Here is a 24,419-nt window from a genome sequence, read left to right as displayed (position 1 = left end):
GGTACTTCAGAGGCAAGCCGAATCTTTTAAGGGGGCCTCTGCCCACAAGAAGTTCACAGATGTGTTGGCTGAGAAGGAGCAAGACAAACCTCTGAGTCCACGTCCTCAGAATCCATTAAAAGAGGCCCTGTAAGAGCAATCCTGAGCCAACACACAGTAACTGAGAGTAATAGCAAAGGAAATGTGAGAGCACAATCCTCGCAAATGGGGGGTAGGAAAGACATGATCATTCTTTTCCCATTTCACAGACTGGGCAAAGAGGCTCTAAAAACTTACTTCCCCTCTGAGAGAAGCCTCTTGACCAGTGAGTGGAGGAATCCCAGACCAGTGACAGAGCTCACTCCGCGCTAGGTCCTTGCATGATCTCCTTTGCTTCTTGCAACACCCCCCTGAAAAAGGGGATCCTATTATGAATGACATTATACAAAAGAGGAAAAAGGGAGACTCCGGATAAGTGACCCATCCAAGGTCAGACAATCTGGACTTGAACCTGGCAACAGGGCACTGGTAGTGAAGACAAAGCCCTGAAGAATGAATAGGAAAAGACTAAGAAGCAACATTTAGGAGTCCAGTGGCCTGTCACCTCCAACTCAAGATGCAGGCCTGTCCCCACCTTACAGTCATGCCCTATAACCATCTCCCCCATCAGCCCCTTCAGCCCTTTTCCCGGGGCGCCCCCTTGTTCTCTGCTGGCGAAGGGCAGGGTCTCCGAGTCAGGTGACCCGGGTTCAAATCAAATGACCTAACCTTTCTGCGCCTCTGTTCCCCACCTACGAATGGGAAGCTAACAGTGGGGACTGCTGTGGGGACTGAACCAGTTCCTAAGAGGTAAAGGGCCCGATGCGGCCGTTACCACCCCAAGAGCGGAGGCCGCTCGGGGCTGAGGCGCAGTGAATGAACAGGTGAACCAACGAGCCCTTTGCGGATGTGGCTCGCCTTCTCCCGGCCTCCGAGGACGAAGAAACGGGGGTGCCCGGCCCTGGAGGCCGCAGCCCGCCCCTCAGGCCAGTCCAGCCGGGACGCGTCCGTCGCCGCAGCCTGAGGGCCGAGCCCGCGACGCCATCACCGACCCCGGGGCACCCAGGGCTGAGCCCGAGCCCCTACCCTAGGGCTCACCCGCCGCCGACGCCAGCTCCCGAGCCTCACCCCGAGCCCACCGCGCGCGGAGCCGCCCCCGCCGACACTTCAGGCTCCTCACCCGCCGCCACTGCGCGAGGCGGGGACATGCAAATGAGCCAACGGTCTCCGCAGCGCCGCGCCGCGCAGGCGCAAGCCGCCGCCGAGCCCTGGTGCGCAGGCGTAAGCCGCCGCTGCCGAGCTCTCTTGCGCAGGCGTGCTGCCGGCTTCTTCTGGGTAGACGTTCCCAAGGCGAAAAATTTCCCTGCTGGGGGTGGCGACAACAGTGAGAGGTCCGGAAAGGGCGGCAAAAAATGCCTCCGACGCGCACCAGGTGGCCCTCTTGGCTTTACTCGTGTTCGCGGCCACCCTCGGTTGTCCACGGAGCCGTCCGGGGGCGCTGAGGGAAGCCGAGACGAGGAGACGCCACGGCGCCTGCGCGTGTACGGCGGCCGGTAGGGGTAAGCGGCCGCACCGGGGGTGACAGCCGTGAACCCCACCCTTTCCTCACGTGGCCGCGGAGACTCGGTGAGCAGCGGCGGCCACCGAGCCCCGTCGCACGCGGAGAGGGGAGTGGACACCGCGGGGTCGGGGTGGTGGCTGTGGCGCGACCCTAGGGGACTTGGTTTTGGGAAATGAAAGAATCTTACAGAAGCCGCCCGGGGACAAAAATCACCCGCTTCGTGGCCCGCCGCTTTCATTTTATTTATTCATTCAGTACCTGTGTGCTGAGCTCCTGCTGCACGTTGGGCCCGTCCTAGGCAGTGGAGGCAAGGAGGCTAGACGATACAAATAAGTAAACGACGTAAGAGAGTGATGGGATCGGAGCGCAGGGGCTGCGTTAGCCTGAGTGGCGTCGAAGGGTGTTCCTTGGGTAGCTGGGAAGGATGGGGATGAGGCAGGGAAGCACAGGTGGGAAAGTCTACATAGGGAAAGTGCTGGAAAGGAGACTGGGTTTTGTTCTGAGTGGGTTAGGAAGCCACTGCACGGTTTTGAGCAGGCGAGTGAGGTGGTGTCTGTGGGTTTTCAAGGCTGCTGTGTGGGAAATGGAGGTGCAGGGTGCGACAGGGAGGAGGCTGGTGCATGAACCAGAGTGGGTGTGGCTGGTAAAGGAAGATGAGGGCATTAATTCAGGGTCCCCGCATGTCATGTCACTGTTTTTTTAATGAGCAGAACTGTGGCTTAGGGAGGGAAACTGGCTGCCAGCTGGGGGCCTTGCTAATCTTTCATCTTACCCCCAGCACACCCTGGATGCATTCTGGGGACTGATAATGCTGTTTTTCCCCCTCTCCTGGCCTGGGCTGTTCCCCAGGTGGCTCCCACATGACCATCCCCAGGTACCTTCTTTCTCATATGTTCCAGATCTGTACTTTCCTCTTCCCACCCAGCCCTGTGCCGAACATAGGAGGATTCTCTTCAGGGGTGATTACAGAGCCAAACCTCCCCAACTCAGTGAGCTCAACACTGGGCAAAGAGAGGTTTGTGGGGTGGAGCTGGGGCCAGAGAGCATGAGATGGCTCTGTCTGAGTGATCAGGGAAGGTAGCAGCCTGGAAGGGCTGGTGGAAGCTCCTCAGAGGACCCCGGGCAGGGATGATGTTACTGAGGCTGTACAGAGTGATGGGGTTCTGGGCTTCAGATTCTTCATCAGTAAAGTAGGTGTGATGACATTCCCCTGTAGTGTTATAGTCCAACAGCATTGTGTTGCCTGCTGCACAGAGAAGAGCCGTTACACTGAGACAGCCAGAGTTGCAGCAGAGAATGAGGTTAATATCACAGAGCACCAAGTGAGGAGATGGGAAGAATTTCTCAAATCTGTCTCCCTGAGAATTTGGGAGGAAGGGTTTTTGAAGATAGTTTGCTGGGCAAAGGGTTAGGCCATGGGGTCTGCTGATTGGCTGGGTTCGGGGTGGAACCATAGGTGTGTAGAAATTCTCTTTGCTGAGTTGGTTTTTGAGCAGGGGGCGGGGGTTGCAATGCCAGTTGAGTCAGTTCCTTGTTATGGGCCACTGGTCTGGGTGGGTCAGCTGTAATGCAGGGCCCGGAGGATATCTCAAAAGCTAGCCTTAGGTTTCACAAGGGCAATGATGATCTATGGAGAGAATTAAGAATCTTTATGACCATCAGCTATGTGACTCCTGAGGAGTAATTATAGGCCAGCAGACTAGGGGACAGTAGTTGGTTGTTATTATTATTTTTAACTATGCCTGTGCCTTTGTAGAATTTAGGCCCCTACCACAGATCTCACGTTGCACCCCATTATTAATGGGCAGTTTAAGTTACCCCTGGGCTTGATTCCACCTCATCCCTGAGGTGTGGGCTAATGGGATGGAAAAAAGCAGAGACCAGTCTGGCTTCTTTCTGCTAAGAGAACAAGGGGCATAGTTGGGGTTGAGGCCAGGGTGAGAGGAATGAAGCCATTTTGCAGTTGTCTGCAAGTATTCATGGGTGCTGGGTTTCAGATCTAAAATTTTCATGACAGGAACATTAGTACTTTCATTTACAGCGTTAGTGCAGTACTTAAGTGAACTGCGGACTATAAGATAGATAATGAGCCTTAGGATAAGGAGTGAGAGTCCTAGCTTCAGGGGTCCCTGCAGAACTGATCTGAAGTTCTGAGAAATCCAAGTGAATAATTCCAAAAACCAGTCAGGTGTGGTGTCACTAGTGGAGACCTGTTATAGCCACACAGCTTGTTGGGAAGTTTTTCTATTCGGGTTTCAACTTCTGAGGTATTTGTATAGATACAACAGGTAGTGTTTAACACTGTACAGACTCTCCCTTGTTTACCCAACAGGAAGTCTAGTGCTGCCCGATTATCTAGGACTTCCTGAGCTAGCAAGTTGAGGGAGCTTTGTTGAGCCCTAAGGCTTTTTGTAGTTTCTTCTGTGATCAGTCGTAGAGTCGCAGACAGACAGACTTCTAATCATGTCTCTGTTGGCATATACTCTGTAAATAGGGACTAATATTCCCAGCAGGCTTTGCCACCAGGGGTCCTGGTATCCTCTGACAGCCCTCTCTTAAGTCTATGGGGCAGGGGGAAGAGACTCTGATTGTTAGGGAGGGTAGTAAAAGGACTTGTGAAGTGACCTAGCAGGCAAGAGCCTCTGTGCAGGCTGTCTGTATAACAGTGGGACCACCCCAGTGACGGAGGGTCAGACCCCATGCCACAGACAAAAATATATCCCAGGCCCATGCATGTAATGTCTCCGAGGGAGTATTCATTTATGGGTTTATTTATAGAGAGTTTAGACAGCACAAAATCAAACAAAGGGTCATGATATTCATAAGCTTTCTAAAAATCTATCTACGTGTTATTTCAGGGGTATTACCTGTTGGCATAAAGCTGACAATTCCCTGTCCAGTCTTGGTTACATTTGTTAGTCTAATAAGCTGAGGATTGAGGTGGTCCCGTGGACCACTGTTCTCTGCCGATCTTGAGGAGTTGGGACAAGTCAAAACATAGAGGTAGGGGTATCCTGATGGGTGACCAACTGAACTTGAAAAGTAGTTAAGGACAGAGGAAGATCTAAGTGGGTGGTCACGTCAGGGACGTCTACAGACTCAATCATAGGGGTCACTGATAACAGATGTTTGTCTTGATTGGATTTGGGAAGATGCCAACAAATCCAACAATCAGACAGATTTCCCCCTGTGCGATATTTTGGGATAGTTTAATTACTGTGTTGTCGTGCCATTCTAGGCCATGTGACAAAAGAAGGAGGGATAAAAGGGTGGCTAAGGTCACAGCCCCAAAAGGTGGCATCCTTGATAAGCCTAAGTGTTCAGGATGTCTAAGCAAAGGTAAGCAGGGAACCATTATGGCGTGGCATAGACTAACCCAGATACAGATAATCCCCGTAATAATGATAATTAGGGTGAAGATAAAATAACCGTATGAATTGATCATCTTTTTCTCGGGATTCAGGCAGCACAGGCTTTTTTCCATCATTACCTACTGAATCATAACCTTACACCTTTTCTGCATTGACTTATTTTGCCAGTAACATAAAACACTGCACATAGGGGATCTCATCCCATTTTTCTTCCCTTCTGCAGTATAAATCTAACTGTTCTCCTGATCCCAGCAAGTAGTGTGGCCAGTGTTGTAAAGAAAGACTGTTTGCGGGGCAATGGGGAAAAGCTGAAGCAGTTCTAGCTTTTGAGAAGGCATCCTAGCAGGCTACCTTCTGGCATGGTGGGTGCCTGGTTCCCCATACTGTTGTTGTGGTACAAATTCGTCTCCAGCTCTCAAAAGGGAGTCTCCAATAGTTTGTAGGGACACCCAATCTGCTGGATTGGACCCAAATCAGACTTTCAATTTTCTTGCTCTCATAGGAAGCCCAAAGTGGCAGAGAGAAAACAGTACAATAGGCACAAGTGCAGCCCTGCAAGATGGATCAAGGCGGCCCGCTCCTGCTGAGTAATGCCACGAGATAATGCTTCCCAAAGCAGAGCTCAGTGGCATTTTTAGAACCCATGCTCCCACTGTGATACAGAGTCCTGTGATCCCTGCATAGACCCCTTCGCTGTCCAGCAGTTGTGAAAAGGCTGAGGTGACCTGGGAGCGAAGGTGCACTTCATTCAACCCTTTAAGTTTTGGCTGAGCAAGCCCAGACAGCCCCCGCTATAGTGGGAACGGGGCCTGTGGGGGTTCCACTGGTCTCCCAGTGGTATAGAACGAACACTGCCACAGTTTCCCAAGCCCTTCCCCTCAGCTCTGGAGGGGTGAGTGGGAAGATACCCAAGATGAAGTGCAGGTGAGGTGCAAGGACACGGAAGGGAGCCACCATCAAAGTAAAGTGGATACCACACACACACACACACACACACACACGTGCACTCGTGTCAAAGTTCAAGACTGTTTTTCCAGACAGAACTCCTATGAAATAAGACTCTTCCAATAATGTAGGGACAGCCAGCCAAGACCTGCAAAGTAGCCACAATGCCTCCAGCGAAGCCAGTAATCAGGAGAATGAAGGGGGTGCAGGATGTATTTCCAACACTCACCAGAGACATCTTCTAGTTCCAGAAACTATTTCTCCACTGCAAACAGTTCCAAGCACTGTGGGTCAACAATGTCCCACTGGTAGGGAGAGTGCCAGAAATGGCCCTCAGTCCAAGAGAACTGAGCGGCCACTAAGGCGCATCTCTAAATCTGTGCCACTGGTGAGAGGCTGCTAAACCACGGGAAAGTGCCCACAAGGGCTATCCCGGATGAGGCCCCAATGTTTTACAGCCCAACCGGGTTGTATTGCCTGCTGCACAGAGAAGAGCCAGTACGCTGAGACAGCTGGGGTTGCAGCAGAGAAAGAGTTTTACGTAGCAGAGTGCCAAGCGAGGAGACAGGAGGAATTTCTCAAATCTGTCTCCATGAGAATTTGGCTGGGTTCGGGGTGGAACCATAGGTGTATAGAAATTGAGTCAATTCTTGGGTGGCAGGTGCAAAACCAGTTGAGTCAGTTCCTCGGTGTGGGGTCACTGGTCTGGGTGGGTCAGCAGTTCCACTGGAATTCAGGGCCTGGAAGCTATCTCAAAATCTAGGCTTAGGTTTCATGAGGGTCATGTTATCTGTGGGAGCAATGAAGAAAGCTAAGAATCTTTATAACTCCTAAGTTGTAAGCAATTATAGGAAAGTAAGCTAGGGAACAATGGCTGGTTATAGATATATTTTCCCTACCAGAGTTCTCACCTTGTGTCCCTTTATTAATTTTATAAAGGGCCGTTTCACCAGGACATTATTAATTAAGAGGTAATTTGGCCAGTTTATGCAAGGGGGTTAGGGCACCAAACCCCACACCTCAATCTTTTGCAGGTAGGTCCTCTCCTCTGCCCCTAAAGAACAGGGAGCCCTTTAAGGGTTGCTAAGGATTTCAAGGTCAAAGGTCAGGGAAAACAGTAACAGAATTTCGCTGGGCCCAATTGCTCATGCTTGTAATCCCGGCACTTTGGGAGGCTAAGGCAGGAGGATTGCCTAAGGCCAGGAGTTCAAGAGCAGCCTGGGCAACATAGCAAAACTATCTCTACAGAAAATAAAAATTAAAAAAATTTCTCAGTGGGGTGCTCAGGGTGGTACTGGGTGGGGTGCCCTGGTCAGGTCTGAAGGGCAGGAGCTTCTGGGCTGGGTGCTACAGGACGAACTCTACTCCCACCACCCGGGCCAGGCTTCCACTCTTGTGCGAACGGGGAGTGGCTGCCCTGTCACAGTGGCACAGTCCTACTGAAACTGCCCTTTATAAGTTAATAACGAGGTGCAAGGTGAGAACTGTGGTAGGGGCCTAAACTCTACAAAGCCACAGACATAGTTAAAAATAATAACCAGCCATTGTCCCCTAGTTTGCTGTCCTATAATTGCTCCTCAGGAGTCACATAGCTGACGGTCATAAAGATTCTTAACTCTTTCCATAGATACCATCACCTTGTGAAACCTAAGGCCAGTTTTTGAGATATGCTCCAGGCCCTACATTCCGGTGGAACAGCTGACCCACCCAGACCAGTGGCCCCACACTGACTGAGGAACTGACTCAACTGGTCTTGTGACCCTTCTGCAAGAACCAACTCAGCAAAGAGAATTTCTACATACCTATGGTTCCACCCCGAACCAGTTAGCAGACCCAGTTGCCTAAGTCCTTTGCCTACCAAACTATCTTTAAAAACTCTTCCTCCCAAATTCTCGGGGAGATGGATTTGATAACTTCCTTTTGTCCCCTCAAGTGCTGGCTGCAATATTAACCTCTTTCTCTGCCTTAACGCCTGCTGTCTCAGTGTATTGGCTTCCTCTTGAGCAGCAGGCGTGGGCAGTGAACCTGGCTGGGCAGTCACGCTGGTATTACTGAATTACCTCTTAAGCAGTAAAGGAAAGGAACAAAGAGCTAATGTTTACTGAACTCCTGCTCTGTGCAAATCCTGTTCTAAAGGCTGTATGGGACTAGTTGAATTTTCACTAGTGTGTGAGATGGGTTCTGTGTTTTTAGCCATTTCCCACATGAGGGAATTGAAGAAGAGTGGAGGGTCTGGGACTAGAGATCCGCAGGCTGGCCAGGGAGCTGGTCCTGCTCCCCCAGGGCGGTGTGCAGAGTGCAGTGTGTGGTGAGTGTCTGCGTGGACACCGGTGGAATGCTCTCCATGGCCTGTGCTGCCTCCTGCCGAGAGAAGTGTAGGCTAGAGTGCCCTGTTTTCCACATAGCCCAAACTTACCCTGGGATTTTTATATTTTTATTATTTTTAATTTTTAAATTTTGTTAGAGATGGGGTGTCACCACATTGCCCAGGCTGGAGTGCAGTGGCTGTTCACGGGTACAGTTGTTGAGCACTGGAGCCTCAAACTTCTGGGCTCAAGCGATGCTCCCACCTCAGTTTCCCAGGTACACACTGGGATTTTGCCAGATCCCTGTACCACTGTCCTAGTGTTCCCTGTGCCTTTTTCTACCCTCCTCCACACTTTCCATGTGATATGTGATTCTAGAATGCATAAAGGACAATATTAAGACAAATGAGAAAGTTGATCATGGACTGTATGTTGGGACTATTTATTGTCTCAGTGTTAAATTTCATTTATGTTATGGTTGTGTAAAAGACTGTCCTTTCCATGGGAGATTCATGCTGACGTCTTTAGGAAAGAAGGGGTCCAGTGCCTGGAACACACTCAAAGGGCACACATGCACACACACCCCCCCATAGGTAGATGTGGCCAAATGTTAACAGTTGATGATGCTAGGTAATGGGCATACTGGTGTTCTTGCAACCTTACTGTGTGTTTACAAAGTGATATATTTTCAGCCGGGTGCAGTGGCTTACACCTGTAGTCCCAGCTACTCAGGAGGCAGAGGTGGGAGGATCACTTGAGGCCAGGAGTTCTAGTCTAGCCTGGGCAACATAGTTAGGGCCCATCTCAAAGCAAAACAAAAAAAAAGTGACATATTTTAAATGGAAACTTGATATCAATTCCAGAATGGAAGTTTGGTATTACTGTAATAAACATTGTAGATATAATAAAACAATTAAAATGAAAAAAGTTGTTAACCTTTGTTAGGCTCTGGGCCTAAGGCCTGTTTCTCCCTTTGTTACAAAGGAAGGTTGGCAAACTTTAGGTGTTAGTGACCTGCTTGCACCCTGTAGAGACTTTCATGTTGAGATCCTATACACTGTGGAAAGGGAATTGCTGTTTTTACTGAGGGCTTTGTTTTGTTTAACATGACCTGTCCCCAACCTTCCAGAAGGGAAGGCTCTGCCCAAAGTTAATGGGCCATCTAATTACTGCAACCCTTTGCCTGGTTTCCAGAGTTTGCCTTTACTGCATACTGGGTTTTATTTGCTTCTTTTTTATGAGATTTTTTTTTTAAAAATGTATGTGTATACACACACACACACATATTTTTTTTAGAGATGGGGTCTTGCTATGGGCTAGCCTCGAACTTCTGGGTTCAAGTGATCCTCCCGCCTCAGGCTCCTGAGTATGTAGGACTATAAGTGCACACCACCATGCCCTGCTAATTTTTTTATGTTTTGTGCAGACAAGATCTCCCTGTGTTTCCCAGGCTGATCTTGAACTCTTGGCCTCAAGTGGTCCTCCTACCTCGGCCTCCCAAAGTGCTAGGATTACAGGCGTGAGCCGAGCCACCGTGCCTGGCCCCTTCTGTACTTTTAGAAGCTCTAAGGATATCGGGATGTCACACTTTTCCTGTGATCTAGGTGGTGAGAATTTTCCAGAGTGGTCACAAATTTTCAGTTCCTGGTAGATGCATCCTAAGTGGCATTTTCATCTCCGCAGGGGACGATGGCCTCCAGGTGTATCACCCAGGAGACCTTTGACGCAGCTGTGCTTGAGAACATTGAGGAGTTTGTGATGGGGCCCGAAGAGGCAGTGAAAGAAGCTGTGGAGCAGTTTGAATCACAAGGTAGGGTGGTGTGACTGTCACCTGCCATGCCTGGCTCTTAGATGCAGGAGAGAAGGGGCCCTCCCTCCCTGGTGGGGCCTGCCACAGCCCTGTCGTGCTTGGCATGGCAGCCGAGCACTTGCTGGTCCCCATCCCCTCCCCACAGTGCCCCAGGCAGACCTGCCACCCTGCTCCCACCTCATTCCCACCCCATCTTTGCTGTCACCTCACCCAGGTATTTATGGGGCTGGAGCCTTCCTGTGGGTCTCATTTTAATTGTGACTTCCTTGGAGAAGCTTTCCCTGACCCTGGCTTGGGAAGCAAGACCACCTGCCTCCCTGCCCCACCTGCACCCCACCTTGGGCTTACGGAGACAAAAGGGAGTGTCAGTCACCAGCCGGTAGAAATAGGTGGCATCTCCACACCGGGCCATGGAGGAGAGTGGTCATGAGGAGGCTGTTTGCAATGGTGTGTGCAGGGTTAGGAGACCCCCGCTGGCCACAATAGGGACCCCAAGGGCCATGGCAGAGAGCAGGAGCTTTGAGCAAGGGTTACCTGGCAGGTGACAGGCCCTCAAGTAGAGGCAGAGAGCAGGGAACGGACACCCACATACCCCTCCTTCTGTCTCCGATCTCAAGTCCAGCTCCCCACTGCAAAAGCCCAATAGCCAGAGAGCAAAGGGCGTCAGGGGCCAGAAGTCAGAGGTCAGCCTCCCAGGCACAGAATGGGATGTAGGCCCTGGACAGGGGCTGGTGGGGTGACCAGAAGTGTCCAGCATAGTGGGGGCTTCCCGTGGGGGTCCCAGCAGGGGCAAGAATGCAGCCAGGACGAGGAGGGATACAGTTCCAAGGGAGAAGGCTATGGGGTCCCCTCCCCTGTCTCAGCCCACCAGGCTGAATGTGCCACCGCACCACACAGACATGGCATGTGATAATGCAGCCTTGGTTGGCGATGGCCTCATTACGACTCTGTTCCTGTTGGCTGGCCCAGTGACTCATGCCTGTAATCCTAACACTCTGGGAGGCCAAGGCAGAAGGCTTGCTTAAGGCCAGGAGTTCGAGACCAGCCTGAACAAGAGCGGTAGCACATGCCTGTAATCCTAACTATTCGGGAGGCTGAGGCAGGAAGATCGCTTGAGCCCAGGAGTTTGAGGTTTCAGTGAGCTATGATGACACCATTGCACTCTAGCCCCAACAATAGAGCAAGACTCTATCTCAAAAAAAAAAAAAAAAAAAAGGCTTCCAGAGTAAAGTGTTCCCAGCAGAAGGGACATGAGTTGTGACTCCAGCAAGCCCACAAGGTTGACAATTGTCACTTGTTTTCTGACTACCCCCCTACCCCCTGACCCCTGGCAGGGGTTGATCTGAGGAACATTGTAAAGATGGCACCTAAAGTCTCCGCTGACGGACTCCAGGAGCCCACGCACGACATCCTGCAGGTAGGAGCGGGTAGCCCATGCAGCAAGTCCTATGTCACCACTTGACAGTCTGTGTGGGGGCACCTCTTCCCTATTTCCCAGATGACAGAACCCAGGCTCCGAAGGTTAGAGGACTGCCCGGCATGCACGGACAAGCTTAAGTTTGCAGCCAGGTCTTCCTGAGTCCATGTCTGAGGGCAGCACGCCTTGCGGGGCGTGGTTGGGGGGGCACTGAGCTCTATGTGCCGCATACATTCTGAGATGGGAGTGGACGGCATGCTCTTGGTTGTCCCCGGCACTGGGAGTCTGGGGTCAAGGGCACCATAGAGAAGCCTCTCGGGCCTGCCAGAGAGAGACAGGAATCCCAGGAAGAGAGAGTGGATTGTAGTAAGGCATCACGTATTGAGGGCTAGCCGTTTACTGGCACTTGGTAGCGGGTTAGTTAACATTAAACTCACCTGACTTAGTGATGCAGAAATGGAGGCCGGGAGCTGGTCACCTCTCCAGTGACCCAAACAAGGGAGGTATAGCTCACAGAAGTTCAATGCTTTCCTTAAGGTCATCCACCAAACTTGGTCATATGGTGGGAGGCTCTAGCACTTGTTGAGAACTGACTGTGGGCCCAGTTCTGCATAGGCACTTTGTTCCCGCCATCTCAGTCATTCTCCAAATATCGCCTGCAAGGTTGGGATTATGATTCTCATTTTACACGTGGGGAAATTGAGATCCTAAGAGAAAAAAATGACTCCCCTGGGAACTAGGGAGTGTAGCATAGAAGAGGAAGTTGGAGGAGACAGGCCTGAGCATGAACCCAACTCTGCCTATGGTGAGGAGCTTACTTCTCCCTGCCTTGAAGAGGTCTTAGGAAAATTGCCTCCTTAGGGTTGGGTTTTTTGAGGGTTTTTTGTTGCCGTTGTTGTTTTTGCTTTTCTTTGCCAGTAAGGATGAATGTATTTTATTATTTTATTTATTTATTTATTTATTTTTTTTGAGACAGAGTCTCACTTTGTTGCCCGGGCTAGAGTGAGTGCCATGGCATCAGCCTAGCTCACAGCAACCTCAGACTCCTGGGCTTAAGCGATCCTACTGCCTCAGCCTCCCGAGTAGCTGGGACTACAGGCATGAGCCACCATGCCCGGCTAATTTTTTTGTATATATATTTTTAGTTGGCCAGATAATTTCTTTCTATTTTTAGTAGAGACGGGGTCTCACTCTTGCTCAGGCTGGTCTCGAACTCCTGACCTCGAGTGATCCACCCGCCTCGGCCTCCCAGAGCTAGGATTATAGGCGTGAGCCACCGCGCCCGGCCCAGGATGAATGTATTTTAAAATGAATTTGTCTTCTGGTCCTTTTGTATTGGGTTATTCATCTTTTCCCTATTGATTTGTAGATGAACTTTATATGTGAAGGATATCAATAACAATAGTCTCTCACGCTCATTGCATAAGTACTTAAGTGCTCAGCATTGTGCTAAATTCTTAAAATGTGTTCTGTCAATCTGTGATTAACTCATTTTGCTGATGAGGAATCTGAGACTTCCCAAGGATCAGCGACTCACCAAAGGTCACAGTCAGAGATGGGACCTAGATCTAGGTCCCAAGGAAGCCACATGTTGAAGGACTATGCCATATTCTACCAGCAGTTCAAGAAAGTCCTTGTTTGTTTACAACCTTTGCTCTTTTTTCTTACTAATTCTACTTTTTATTTATTTTTTATTTTTTGAGATAGAGTCTCACTGTGTCGCCCAGGCTAGAGTGCCGTGGCGTCAGCCTAGCTCACAGCAACTTCAAACTCCTGGGCTAATTTCTTTCTATTTTTAGTAGAGACGCGGTCTCGCTCTTGCTCAGGCTGGTCTCGAACTCCTGAGCTCAAACGATCTTCCCACCTCGGCCTCCCAGAGTGCTAGGATTACAGGTGTGAGCCACCACGCCCAGCCTGCGTTTTTAAATGTGGACTTTAGTGGCATTAAGTGCATTCACACTGTTGTGGAGCCATCACCACCATCCATCTCCAGAATTCTTTTCATCTTGCAGAACTGAATCTAACTTACAATTCTTCTTCCCCTCAACCCCTGGCACCCACCATTCTATTTTCTGTCTCCATAAATTTGACTACTCCAGGGTGGAATCATACAGTATTTGTCCTTTTCTGACTGGCTTATTTCACTTAGTATAATGTCCTCGAGGTTCATCCATGTTGTACTATATGTCTGAATTTACTTCCTTTTTAAGGCTGAATAATATTCCTTGTGTGGATGGACCACATTTTGTTTATCCATTCATTTTGTTGATGGATACCTGGGTTACTTCTACCTTTTGGCTATTATGAATAATGCTGCTATGAATGTGGGTGCACAAATACCTCTTTGAGACTCTGCTTTCAATTGTTTTGGGTATATACCCAGAAGTGGAACTGCTGGATCATATGGTAATTCTATGTTTAATGTTTTTTAGAGATGGGGGTCTCACTGTATTACCCAGGCTGGTCTCAAACTCCTAGACTCAGGCTATCCTCCTGCCTTAGCCTCCCAAGTAGCTAGAACTACAGGCACACACCACTGCACCCAGCAATTCGATATTTAATTGTTTGAGGAACCTCCAAACTATTTCCGACAGCAGCTCCAGCATTTTACATTCCCACCAATAGTGCACAAGGGTTCCAATTTTTCTGTATCCTTTGCCAACACACTTGTTATTTCCTGATTTTTTGACAGTGGCCATCTTAATGGTTGCAAGATAATATCTTGCTGTAGTTTTGATTTGCCTTTTCCTAATGACTAATGACCTTGAACATTTTTTGTTTAGTGGCCATTTGTATGTCTTCTTTGGAGAAATGTTTATTCAAGTCACCGTGCTCTGGTGTTAACTTGTTTTTTGATATTCTGTTGCATCATAACATATGCTTGGTTAAGTCCACAAATCTGAGCTCAGCGAGGGTTGGCCAACAGGCACCTTTGTTTTTCATGGCAGTCTAAGCCAAATCAAAGCTCTTTGGGCTGATGGTTTGTGTGGAACCACCCTTACGGGGGCTGGGTGCAAGTGATTTCATAAGCTCCGGGCATGCGGATTCATCTTTGGCTCATGCCAAGGCACATGCTAAGGTCATGTAGGTGAATGGCAGCTAAACTGGTCTGCCCTGTTCAAATTGTTTTCTCTCATTATTTTTTCCTCTAGAGCTTAGAGTTGAATTTAGGTAAATCAGCTCTGTGTATAGTATAGTTTTATTTGGTGGGTGCTCAGAAAATATTTGTGGAGTGAATTAGGGAGACAAAAAGGAGACATCCAGGATGAGCAGGTCTGGCAAAGGTGGCTTTTCTTTCCCTGGTTTTGCCTGTTAGTTTTGGCTGCATAACAAACAACTTAAAACGGTGGCTGTTTTGTTTCCTATGATTCTGCCTGGTTGACTGGGCTCAGCTGAATGTTTCTTTTGTTGGTCTCACTTGGGGCCTCTTGATAGCAGTTAGGGCTGGAATATTTCATAGCATGAAGCTCCTTGGCAAGGACACTGAGGTGGCTGAGTCTCTCTCTCTCTCTCTCTCTCTCTCTCTCTCTCTCTGGGTCTCTCTCTCTCTCTCTCTCTCTGGCCTCTGAAGTTCAAGGCTCCTAGAAGCACAGCTGTGGAAGCTGCCAGGGATGGAACGGGCCCCACATCACTTCTACCACAGGCCCAGATCCCAGGGGAGGGAAGCCCAAAAGGGTGCAGATGCTGTCATCAAAGCCCTGGGGTTAGCTGACACTGAGGTTTCTTTTGTGTCTCCCAGGCCTTGGATGACCTTCAGGAGTCAGTGGATTGCTCTCGGCCCCAGGAGGTATTGGCACACCTCATCCGCTTCTGCGACCAATGTAAGCATGACAAGGCCTGCCGCTTCCTGGCGGCCCAGAAGGGCGCCTACCCCATCATCCTGTCCGCTTGGAAGCTTGCTGCAACAGGTGACCAGGGCCTCCTGCTCCAGGCCCTCAATGCCCTGTCAGCACTAACCGATGGCCAGCCAGACCTCCTGGATACCCAGGGCCTACAGCTGTTGGTAGCCACACTGGCCCAAAACACCAGTGCAGCCGATGTGACCTGCTCTGGGATCCGCTGCGTGCGTCACGCCTGCCTGAAACATGAACAGAATCGGCAGGGCCTGGTGAAGGCCGGTGTGCTGCCCTTGCTGACTGGCGCCATCACCCAGCACAGCTGCCACGCCGATGTGGTCAGGGAGGCCTGCTGGGCTTTGCGCATCATGACCTTTGATGATGACATCCGTGTGCCCTTTGGCCATGCCCACGACCATGCCAAGATGATTGTACAGGAGAACAGAGGCTTGAAGGTGCTCATCGAGGCCACTAAAGGTAGGAGCTGGGGGCCAACATGAGCCCGTGAAAGTAAAGTGGGCAGACAAGCTGTGGCAAGAGTGAGAGTCGGGGCCTAGGACTGCTTCAGGTATGGCTGGCTCCAGGCTCCACTTGCAGTCCCACCTACATAGCAGCCCTATTGGAAAACCATCCTGATGCTCCCCACTGGCTCCAGGAGAGTTCCAGGGCAGCACTCATTGGCCAAGAACAGGTCCCATTCCTATCTCTGGAGCTGTTTGGGGAGGGTTCTCATTGTGTCCAACCACACAGAGTGAGAGTGTGGCAGGGGGAACTCCTCAAAGGGAAATAAGAGGAATGGGGAAGTTTGGCTTGCACTCACCAAAGCAATCTTCCATGGAGGTTTATACTTTTGATCACATTCAGCTACAAATGCTTGTGCATGTACGTGCGCCTGGCTCCAGGGTGACCATCGTTAGCCATCCAAGGGAGGTCACACCCTGACCCTTGGACCCTAAAGCCTCTGTCCCTACTCCCACCCTGTCCATTGCACCCACCAGAAAAGGTCTGCCTGAGTTTCAGCACACAGAAGGTGCTAGAAGAATGAGTTCCCCTTCCCTGCCTGTAGCTCTTGCTCCATGGCCAGGCCTGTGTGTGGGATGCCAGCTCTGTCTGCCAGGGAGGTGGGCCTGCCTCAGTCTCCCTTCCATACCTCCAGAGAAGCTGGAAATGGGGCCCAACTATCTTCAAAGTCAGGCTGCTTTTTTAGGAGGCAGTTTGCATCTTTCCTATTTGTTATAAGAGCTCCAAGAGCTAGAGTTTCGCTAGAGAGACAGGATATGTATATATGAAGGGACTTTTTTGTTTTGTTTTGTTGTTGGTTTTTTTTTTTTTTTTTTTTTTTAAGAGACAGGGTCTCACTCTGTCACCCAGGCTGGAGTGCAGTGGCGTGACCATAGCTCACTATGACCCCAAACTCCCGTGCTTGAACGATCCTCCCACCTCAGCCTCCCAAGTAGCTAGGACTACAGGCCTGTGCCACCATACCCAACTAATTTTTTTTATTTTTTTGAGAGACGGAGTCTTGCTATATTGCCCAGGCTGGTCTCTAACTCCTGGCCTCAAGTGATCCTCCCTCTGTGGGCTCCCAAAGTACTGGGATTATAGGTGTGAGCCACTGCACCCAGCCTCGAAGGGATTTTTTTGTAAGGAATGGGCTCATGCAGTTGTGGGCGGGCAAGACTACAATCTACAGAGCAAGCTGGAAACTCCTGGGCAGTCCCAGGTGGAGTTTCTTTCTCAGGGAAACCTCCGTTTCCTGCTAAGCCTTGAGCTGAGTGGGTGAGTCCCTCCACATTGTTCAGGGTCATCTCTTTTACTGAAGGACAACTGGCTGTGGACACACAGACAGAACACCTCCCTGGCAGCACCCAGATGAGCACTGGATGGAATTGCAGAAGGCCGCAGCCCAGCCAAGTGGACACATGAACTGACCATCACAGGGCTCTGTATAAATTATGGATATTTGCTTAGTTGGTTTCAGCGCAGGCATCTACTTCCTGGTGCAGTGCCTCTGAGCTCTGTCTGTTATTCCTGTATTCGGTTTTGCCCACGTCAACCCGGTCCATATGTTTCAGAGTTTCCTGTTGCACTTAGAAAAGCCATTCCTACCCCAGATCATAAAAATAGTCTTGGATGTTTTATTTTGGTGCTACTATGGTTCTCTTTTTTTAGGTGCAACCATCAGTTGGTCTGGAACTTATTTGGGGCATGATGGAGGAGGGAGGGCACATTGTCCCGTCTTCCCCAGCAACCAACAGGGGGCACCGCAGGCCCAGGCAGTGCTCCCTGGTGTTCCTGGGGCCTTCCTGGTGCAGGTGCGGAGGGCTGGACTCCCCCAGTGCAGCAGGATCCACGTGAAACCCAAGGGCGCTGGGCTGGGTCTCTCCACTCTCCCTGCTCTCCGTGTCCCCCTCGCCCCTGACTGTGCACTTCCTCCCGCCCGCAGCCTTCCCTGACAACCCCAGCGTCCTCAGCGAGCTCTGCAGCACCCTGTCCCGCCTGGCTGTCCGCAACGAGTTCTGCCAGGAGATTGTCGACCTCGGGGGCCTGAGCGTCCTGGTGACCCTGCTGGCCAACTGCAATGACCACCAGGTGGGGGTTGAGAGCCGTCTTTGGGTGCAAAGCCCCCCTGGCCCTATACACTCTGCCCCGCTGGGTCCCAGCCAGCAGGACAAGTCGCAGTCTGAACAAGCTGGCCCTGTCTGCCAAGCCCAGAACCAAAGTACAGTCTTCTCACTGACCCGTGGACAGGAACCAAAGTTGGGAGGAAAACAAACCCACCCACCCTGCTGTTAGTGTCCTTCTGTACTAGGAGTGGGAGGAACAGGGCTAGGGGTGTTGGCCAGCACTGGGCCCTGACCCTGGCACATAATGCATAGGTGAGGCCCCACCCTACCCTGCCTCAGTTTCCCCATCTGCAGAACAGGGTGAGGTCCTCTACTCGCCTCCTTCATTTAGCAGCCACTTATCAAACCCCTTTCCGTGTACCCTGCTCAGGGCAGGCAGCAAGCCAACACGTACCTGCACAGGTGTGATTGCAGGAAAGGCCCCCGGGGGCACCATGGTCTTCTGCCCCCAAGCCCCGCCATGGACACCAGCCATGGGCCTGTGCAGGTGGCAGAGAGCTGAATTTGAACTGGCTTCAGCAAATGGGGGAATGATTTTGCTTGCAGTCCTGGGCAGTTGGGGTTGTGGGCCTCAGTTTCCCTCTCTCTCTCTGTTCTGCCCCCGACTGGGGTGGTCAGCAGTTCCAGCAGCATCTCGTTGGGTGTCCCCAGTTCAGGCCAGTCAGTGCCCACCCTGAGCCTGCAGCCATAGCCAGGGGCCCCTGTGCTCTGATGCTTGCCCGAGTCACATGTCCCCTCTGTCCCTACAGGAGATGGGGGTCAGGTCACCCAAATGGCACATCCTAGACAAAGGCGACCTGAACTACAGGCGTCTACCTCTCCTTCCTTCTCTGCGCAATGGGTAGCAACTCTGCAGTCACACCTCACCTGTGGGTCAAATAGCACAGCAGGCCCAGACCCTTCCTCTGACCTCTACCACAGTCCAGCAAACAAGTGGCCTGTGCCCAGCACAGTGCGGGAAAGAAACACTGGCTGGGGTGACCATGCTTTGCTTTCATGCAGGACCTCATGAAGCAAGTGCTGGGCGCCCTGCGTGCCATCGCAGGCAACGATGACGTGAAGGATGCCATCATCCATGCTGGCGGGACAGAGTCCATCGTGGCCACCATGACCCAGCACCTGGCCAGCCCCCAGGTAACCACCTCAGGGGCCACACAGGGTGGAGGATGGCTGGAGTCCAGGCTCAGTTTCCATCTCTGTGTGAAGCTCTGTTCTCAGGGCCAGGAGGTGGGTGAGGTGCCTGCACCAGCTCCCAGATGCCGACCCTGTGTGTGCATAACCCTGGTGTCCTGCAGTTATCGCCAACACCTAGCAAAGATCTGACCAGGGCCAGTGCCCTCAGCACCCCTAAGAGTTCAGTCAATGTTTTTGTCACCCAGCTGTCATACTGTTACTATACATGAGCTGACAGAGACCCATTGAAGGGAGGTCACAGGGCACTCACCAGGGGATGGTGGCCACAGCAGGCTGACGGGATGTGGGGGGTCTGTCTACTGCAACTCAGCTGTTCCGTGACTGACCCCTGCAGGTGTGTGAGCAGAGCTGTGCGGCCCTGTGTGTCCTGGCCCTGCGCAAGCCGGAGAACAGCCGGGTGATCATGGAGGGTGGCGGGGCCCTGGCAGCCCTGCGGGCCATGAAGGCGCATCCGCAGGAGGCCGGCGTGCAGGTGCGCAGGGGACAGACTGGGGGCAGGTGGGAAAAGGGTGGGGCATGTGAGCAGGTGGGGCATGCGGGCAGGGGGCAGGGCACAGGCTCTCCTTGTCCCTGTCCCTGGCTGAGCCTCATGGGGCCTCCTTCCTTCCCATCTTCCAAAATGTGCTGAATGCTGCCGGCACTGTCCCCTTTTCTGTTCCTCTACTCTTTCTGTGTCTAATCTTCTCCTTAACGGTCCCTCCTCCTTGGGCTTCTAGTCTGAGTTCCAGGCATGGGACGTGCCATCCTCATCTCAATGGCTGTGTGTGCCTCCCTGAGCCCAGACTCCGCCCTGCCTCCCCCTTCCCAGTACAGGGTCCTTAGACACACCAGGCTGGGACCCCCAGAAGCCTTTGCTCTTGCTGCTCCCTACTCTGCAACACCATCCCCTTGACTGGCCTGTCGCCTTGTCTGCTCCTGAGCACCCTGGCCAGCAGCTCCTCACTGCACACCTGCTTCTCATCTGCTCTCTGCTGGTGGTGGAAGCCATGTGGGACGCCTTTTTTTTTTTTTTTTTTTTTTTTTTGAGACAGAGTCTCACTCTGTTGCCCGGGCTAGAGTGCCATGGCATCAGCCTAGCTCACAGCAACCTCAAACTCCTGGGCTCAAGCGATCCTCCTGCCTCAGCCTCCCGGGTAGCTGGGACTACAGGCATGCGCCACCATGCCTGGCTAATTTTTCTGTATATATTATTTTTAGCTGTCCATATAATTTCTTTCTATTTTTAATAGAGAAGAGGTCTCGCTCTTGCTCAGGCTGGTCTCAAACTCCTGAGCTCAAACGATCCTCCCACCTCGGCCTCCCAGAGTACTAGGATTACAGGCATGAGCCACCACGCCCGGCCCCATGTGGGACACTTTAAGGCAGCATCCTGCGTCCACCCCCAGCAGAGGCACAGGGCACAGATGTCCACCAAACTAGTAACCTGTTGACAAATGGACCCCGTGCACAACCCCCCTCTTGCCACAGCCTGACTACCCCCCTCCCCTAGCTCTGTGCCAGCCTTGGGGGACCTAGGGTTGCCACTTGCCAACTTGGAGGCTGAAAGTTCCACACCCATGGGATCAGTCCCAGATGCTGCCCCCCGTGCCTGTTTCTCGCCTGGGAGATGAGGGCTTTAGCTCTGCCTCCCAGGGCTGCGGAGAGGGTAAAGTAGGGAGATGGGTCTAGACTGGCACAGCATAGGCACCGTGGAATGCCAGCCACAGTCATCCTCATCCTCATCTTGTTATGATAAGGACCCCAAGGTCAGAGTGGACCCCAAGGCCCTACCTGCTAGCTCACAGCTGCTCTTTGCTCCAGAAACAGGCTTGCATGCTGATCCGCAACCTGGTGGCTCGCAGCCAGGCCTTCTCGCAGCCCATTCTGGAGCTAGGGGCCGAGGCGCTCATCACACAGGCCCGAGCAGCCCACCGAGACTGTGAGGACGTGGCCAAGGCCGCCCTGCGAGACCTGGGCTGCCGCATCGAGCTACAAGAGCTGTGGACAGGCCAGAAGGGTGACCTGGCACCATGACCCCAGGCCGAGTCTGGGCCGTGACTCTGGGTGAGTCGTGTGACTCAGCAATTGGGGGACAGATCCATATTCTGCTACTCTCCCCCGCCAGGTCTGTCCCTGCCACAGCAAGAGATCTTTTCTGACAGGCCCTAGGTAAATGCTGGGGGGAGGGGAGCTGGGGGAGGGGGTATCTATAAGGCAGAAAGCAACCCCTGGGCCCTGGTCTTCCCTGGGTCCAGGCCTTCCCTTGCCAGCAGGCAGCATTGACATGATTGTCCTGCCCTTCCTCCCTGACCTGAGTCCCTTTCCTGCCACAAGGAGTGAAGGGCACACCCCACTGCCCACTGCCCTATCTGAAATTTGGGAGCTACTGTAGGCCAGTCTTAGAGCAGGGCAGGACATCCTGGCAGAGTTGGGATCCCTGGTGCCTGCTCCTACAAGTTCAGGCCTCTGTTTCTCATTTTTCTTACCTGTAAAATGAGTCTCAGATGCCTTGCTTAGCTGGCCAAGGGCCAGAGACTGCGGCTCATCTGTCCCCAGGTCCCAGGCCAGCCGTGGTGCCTGATAATAAAAGATCATTGGATGAACATTGGAGGGGTCTCTTCTGTAGCTCAGCTGGACGTCAGGCTGTGGCCAGTGGCCTTAGAGGACAGGGAGGGATGGACATATGGGGAGGCCGTCGGGTCACTGAGGATAGCAAAGGGGTTATATGATTGTATAGCTAGGATATGTGATCTGCTGTCACCCTGAGAGAAGCACGCTGCTGAGGCCACGCTTGGGGTCGCTGTTTCCGAGGGTGCATCCATCTTTGGGGGGCCAGAGAGCTCAGCATCCAATCCTCAATCAGCTCTGTGGCCTTGAGCAAGTGACTTAAGCTCTCTGAGCCTCAGTCTGATCCTCCTAAAATGGGGAGTAGGGCAGTGACGGATCCCTCTCTGAGAGGTGATGGAGCCAGCCTGGGCACAGGAAAGACACCTGATTGTCTGGCACCCTATCTGAGCCTTATTTTCCCATCTGTAGGATGCACATCACCATCGCTACCCTCATGCCCACCACACCCCCCAAGTGTTCTGTGGGTTCCCAAGCAGCTGTGGCACTACAGACCCCACCTCTCCTGCTCTGAAGTCACACTCAGAGGTCACACCATGGTCACCAGGAGGCTTGTGCACCTTGTGTGGCCCAGCTGGGTGGGGTAAGGGCAGCCTCAGAACCCTTGGTGGTGCCTGAACATCAAGGGCCTCTCCTCTTTCTGACCCTGCCCCCACCGCTTGTCACGTGCCTCCCTGAAGCCCAGGATAGCCTGAGCTCAGTCCTTGACCTTGGCGAAATCTCTTTCCCAGAAGGCTTCTTGTTTCTGTGGTAATTGGCTGATACAAATAGCTGGGCTGTGGTGGGGGGCATCGCCCTGGTTTCACCTTCCTGTAGTGTCCCCATCTCCTCCACACCCCGCGGGAAGAGGTCTGCCGGCTCAGCAAGGCTAATGTGAACCTGTGACCCAGTCACTAGGGACTCCCCAAGATGTGGGAGAAGGATCTGGAGCCTGCTCCAGACTGCCCTGGCTTGACTTCTGGGTCATCCACATGTGTGTGACCTTGGGCAGTCCCATGACCTCAAGCATGTGTTCCTCTGTCATGTGGCAGAGTGGATACTATTGGCAGCGCTGTTGTTCCTGCCCCAGCCTTGGTCTCAATCTGCCCATGGCTCCTCATTGCTCGCCACATAAAACCAAACCACACTTCATGCCCCACGGGCCCAGCATGGCCAGGGCCCTGCCCACCTCCCACCCTCATCTTCCTGACTGCTCCTCACTTGCCGTTCTAGCCACGCTGGCCTGCTCACCCAGGGCCTTTGGACACATGCGCCCTCCGCCTGTAGCACCCGTTCCTTGGCCCTCCCCATGGCTGGCTCCTCCCAGCACCAGGTTTCAGCTCACACATGGCATCCTCAGGGAGACACCCAGCACGTCACCCGATGACTGTCTCTGACCTCTGGCTCCATCTGGGGTCACCTTGTTTGTGTCCTCTGCTGTTTGTCTTGCCCTCACCGTCTGCAGGCTCTCTGCGGGCAGCTTTCTGTCCCCTTGCTGTGCTCTGGCTTCCCGGAAAATGTGTTTGAACGTGCACCTGAATAAGCTGAGCAGTACATGGGGTGTTTAGAGGGAAGGCCTTTGCCAGGCAGCCCCAGCGTCCTCCCCTGGGCTTCCACCCAGCCGCAGGCTTCTTCGGGAAGGAGTAGCTTGACTTTATCTGTCCTTCCCACCTTAGCCTGAGGAAATGGGTGTACTCAGAGGGTGCAGCTCAGCGTGTTTGGACAGCCCCAGGTTGGGTGGGGCCCCACACCTCGCTGAAGACCCCACATTTCCCTGGGGTTGGTGGCCTGGGTTTCCATTCCTGCTCAACCACCTTGGCATGTCACCTCCACTTTGTGAGCTTGGCTTCCTCATCTGAACCCAGGTTGGGTCTGTCACTGTGCAGGGCCACAGCCCCCAACAAAGCCTGGCTCAAGAGATGCCCAGCACATGACACCTGCTCCTCTGACAAGCAACCGTTCCTCTAAGGAGCACTTCCCGTCCTTGTTAATGATATCAGGATATGGGCCAAGGGGGAAACTGCTGCAAGGTGGCATGAGCACATTCAGGCTGTGCCTCTGCTGCTGTGCACTCTTGGGTAAGTGGCCCGACTTCTCTGAGCCTTGGGAGGTGAATGAGACCACTTTGACCCCAGTTAGGCTTGGTGGTTGTCACTGTTGTATTCAGGACATCCCCCTCCAGCCAGATATGGTCTCAGGCTCCTGAGGAACACAGTTGCCTTTTCATTGTCAACACACATGTCTGAGAGGCTGGGTTATGATTCCTATTTTCCAGATGAGAAATAGACTTGCCTGCATTTGAGTGGCTGCATTGGGGTGAGATGCCAGCTCAGCCTGCCTCCACACCCCTCCTCTTTTGCCAACGTTGTTAACCTGACCTTGGGCAAATGGCTTTCTGGCCTTGGGTGATTAGGCCCTAATACTGTCAGGGTCTGGCTCACAGCCTTCTTGTCAAATGATTCCTGGAATCCCCGAGAGGTAGAGGAAACCAGAGGGCAGACAGGCAGTGTCCTGCCCAGGACCAGCCAGGCCAAAACAGAAGAGCTGGGATCCCAGGCATCCTAGCTGGGCTCAGAGGAGGCACACATGGCGAGGGGGTCATTTGCTGTTGCCAGGGGGTATTGCCTGCTGTTGTTGGAATGTGGTAGGGAGGTTGGCTGGCGCCAGCCTGCTAAAAAATGAACAAAAGCCAGAACCCAGCCAGCACCTCTGGCACCATAGGGAGAGGCAGCCTAGTGCTGGGCCACTGCC

General features: G+C 52.4%; 2 protein-coding genes across 8 annotated transcripts in view; one reads left to right on the top strand and one right to left on the bottom strand.

Moving 5' to 3' along the window:
- Nucleotides 1-1,515, bottom strand: part of SUGP2 (SURP and G-patch domain containing 2) — a 32,405-nt gene extending 30,890 nt beyond the window's left edge. For 2 of the 6 annotated variants that reach the window (XM_045551548.1, XM_045551553.1), the window contains exon 1: nucleotides 1,199-1,513. In XM_045551548.1, coding sequence (XP_045407504.1) covers nucleotides 1,199-1,226 — 28 coding nt within the window. In that variant the 5' untranslated portion in view covers nucleotides 1,227-1,513. Of the gene's footprint in view, nucleotides 1-1,146 lie in introns of all 6 variants that reach the window. The other 4 variants (XM_045551536.1, XM_045551567.1, XM_045551541.1 and 1 more) reach the window with 4 other exon arrangements.
- Nucleotides 1,295-21,669, top strand: ARMC6 (armadillo repeat containing 6). Of its 2 annotated transcripts, none has more exons than XM_045551753.1 (8): nucleotides 1,295-1,577; nucleotides 9,885-10,011; nucleotides 11,346-11,428; nucleotides 15,168-15,741; nucleotides 17,711-17,856; nucleotides 18,894-19,025; nucleotides 19,420-19,557; nucleotides 20,886-21,669. In XM_045551753.1, the coding sequence occupies exons 2-8, from the start codon at nucleotides 9,891-9,893 to the stop codon at nucleotides 21,096-21,098; spliced, it is 1,407 nt and encodes a 468-aa protein (XP_045407709.1). In that variant the 5' UTR covers nucleotides 1,295-1,577; nucleotides 9,885-9,890; the 3' UTR covers nucleotides 21,099-21,669. The 2 variants fall into 2 exon arrangements, with proteins under 2 accessions (XP_045407709.1, XP_045407698.1); XM_045551742.1 differs by having other exon boundaries at nucleotides 1,296-1,644.
- Nucleotides 21,670-24,419: the final 2,750 nt, after the last annotated feature.

This window comes from Lemur catta, chromosome 1 (assembly GCF_020740605.2).
Source record: "Lemur catta isolate mLemCat1 chromosome 1, mLemCat1.pri, whole genome shotgun sequence".
NCBI classification, from domain to species: domain Eukaryota; kingdom Metazoa; phylum Chordata; class Mammalia; order Primates; family Lemuridae; genus Lemur; species Lemur catta.
The sequence above is the reverse complement of the archived record's forward strand: the minus strand, read 5'-3'. Positions and strand labels throughout refer to the sequence as shown.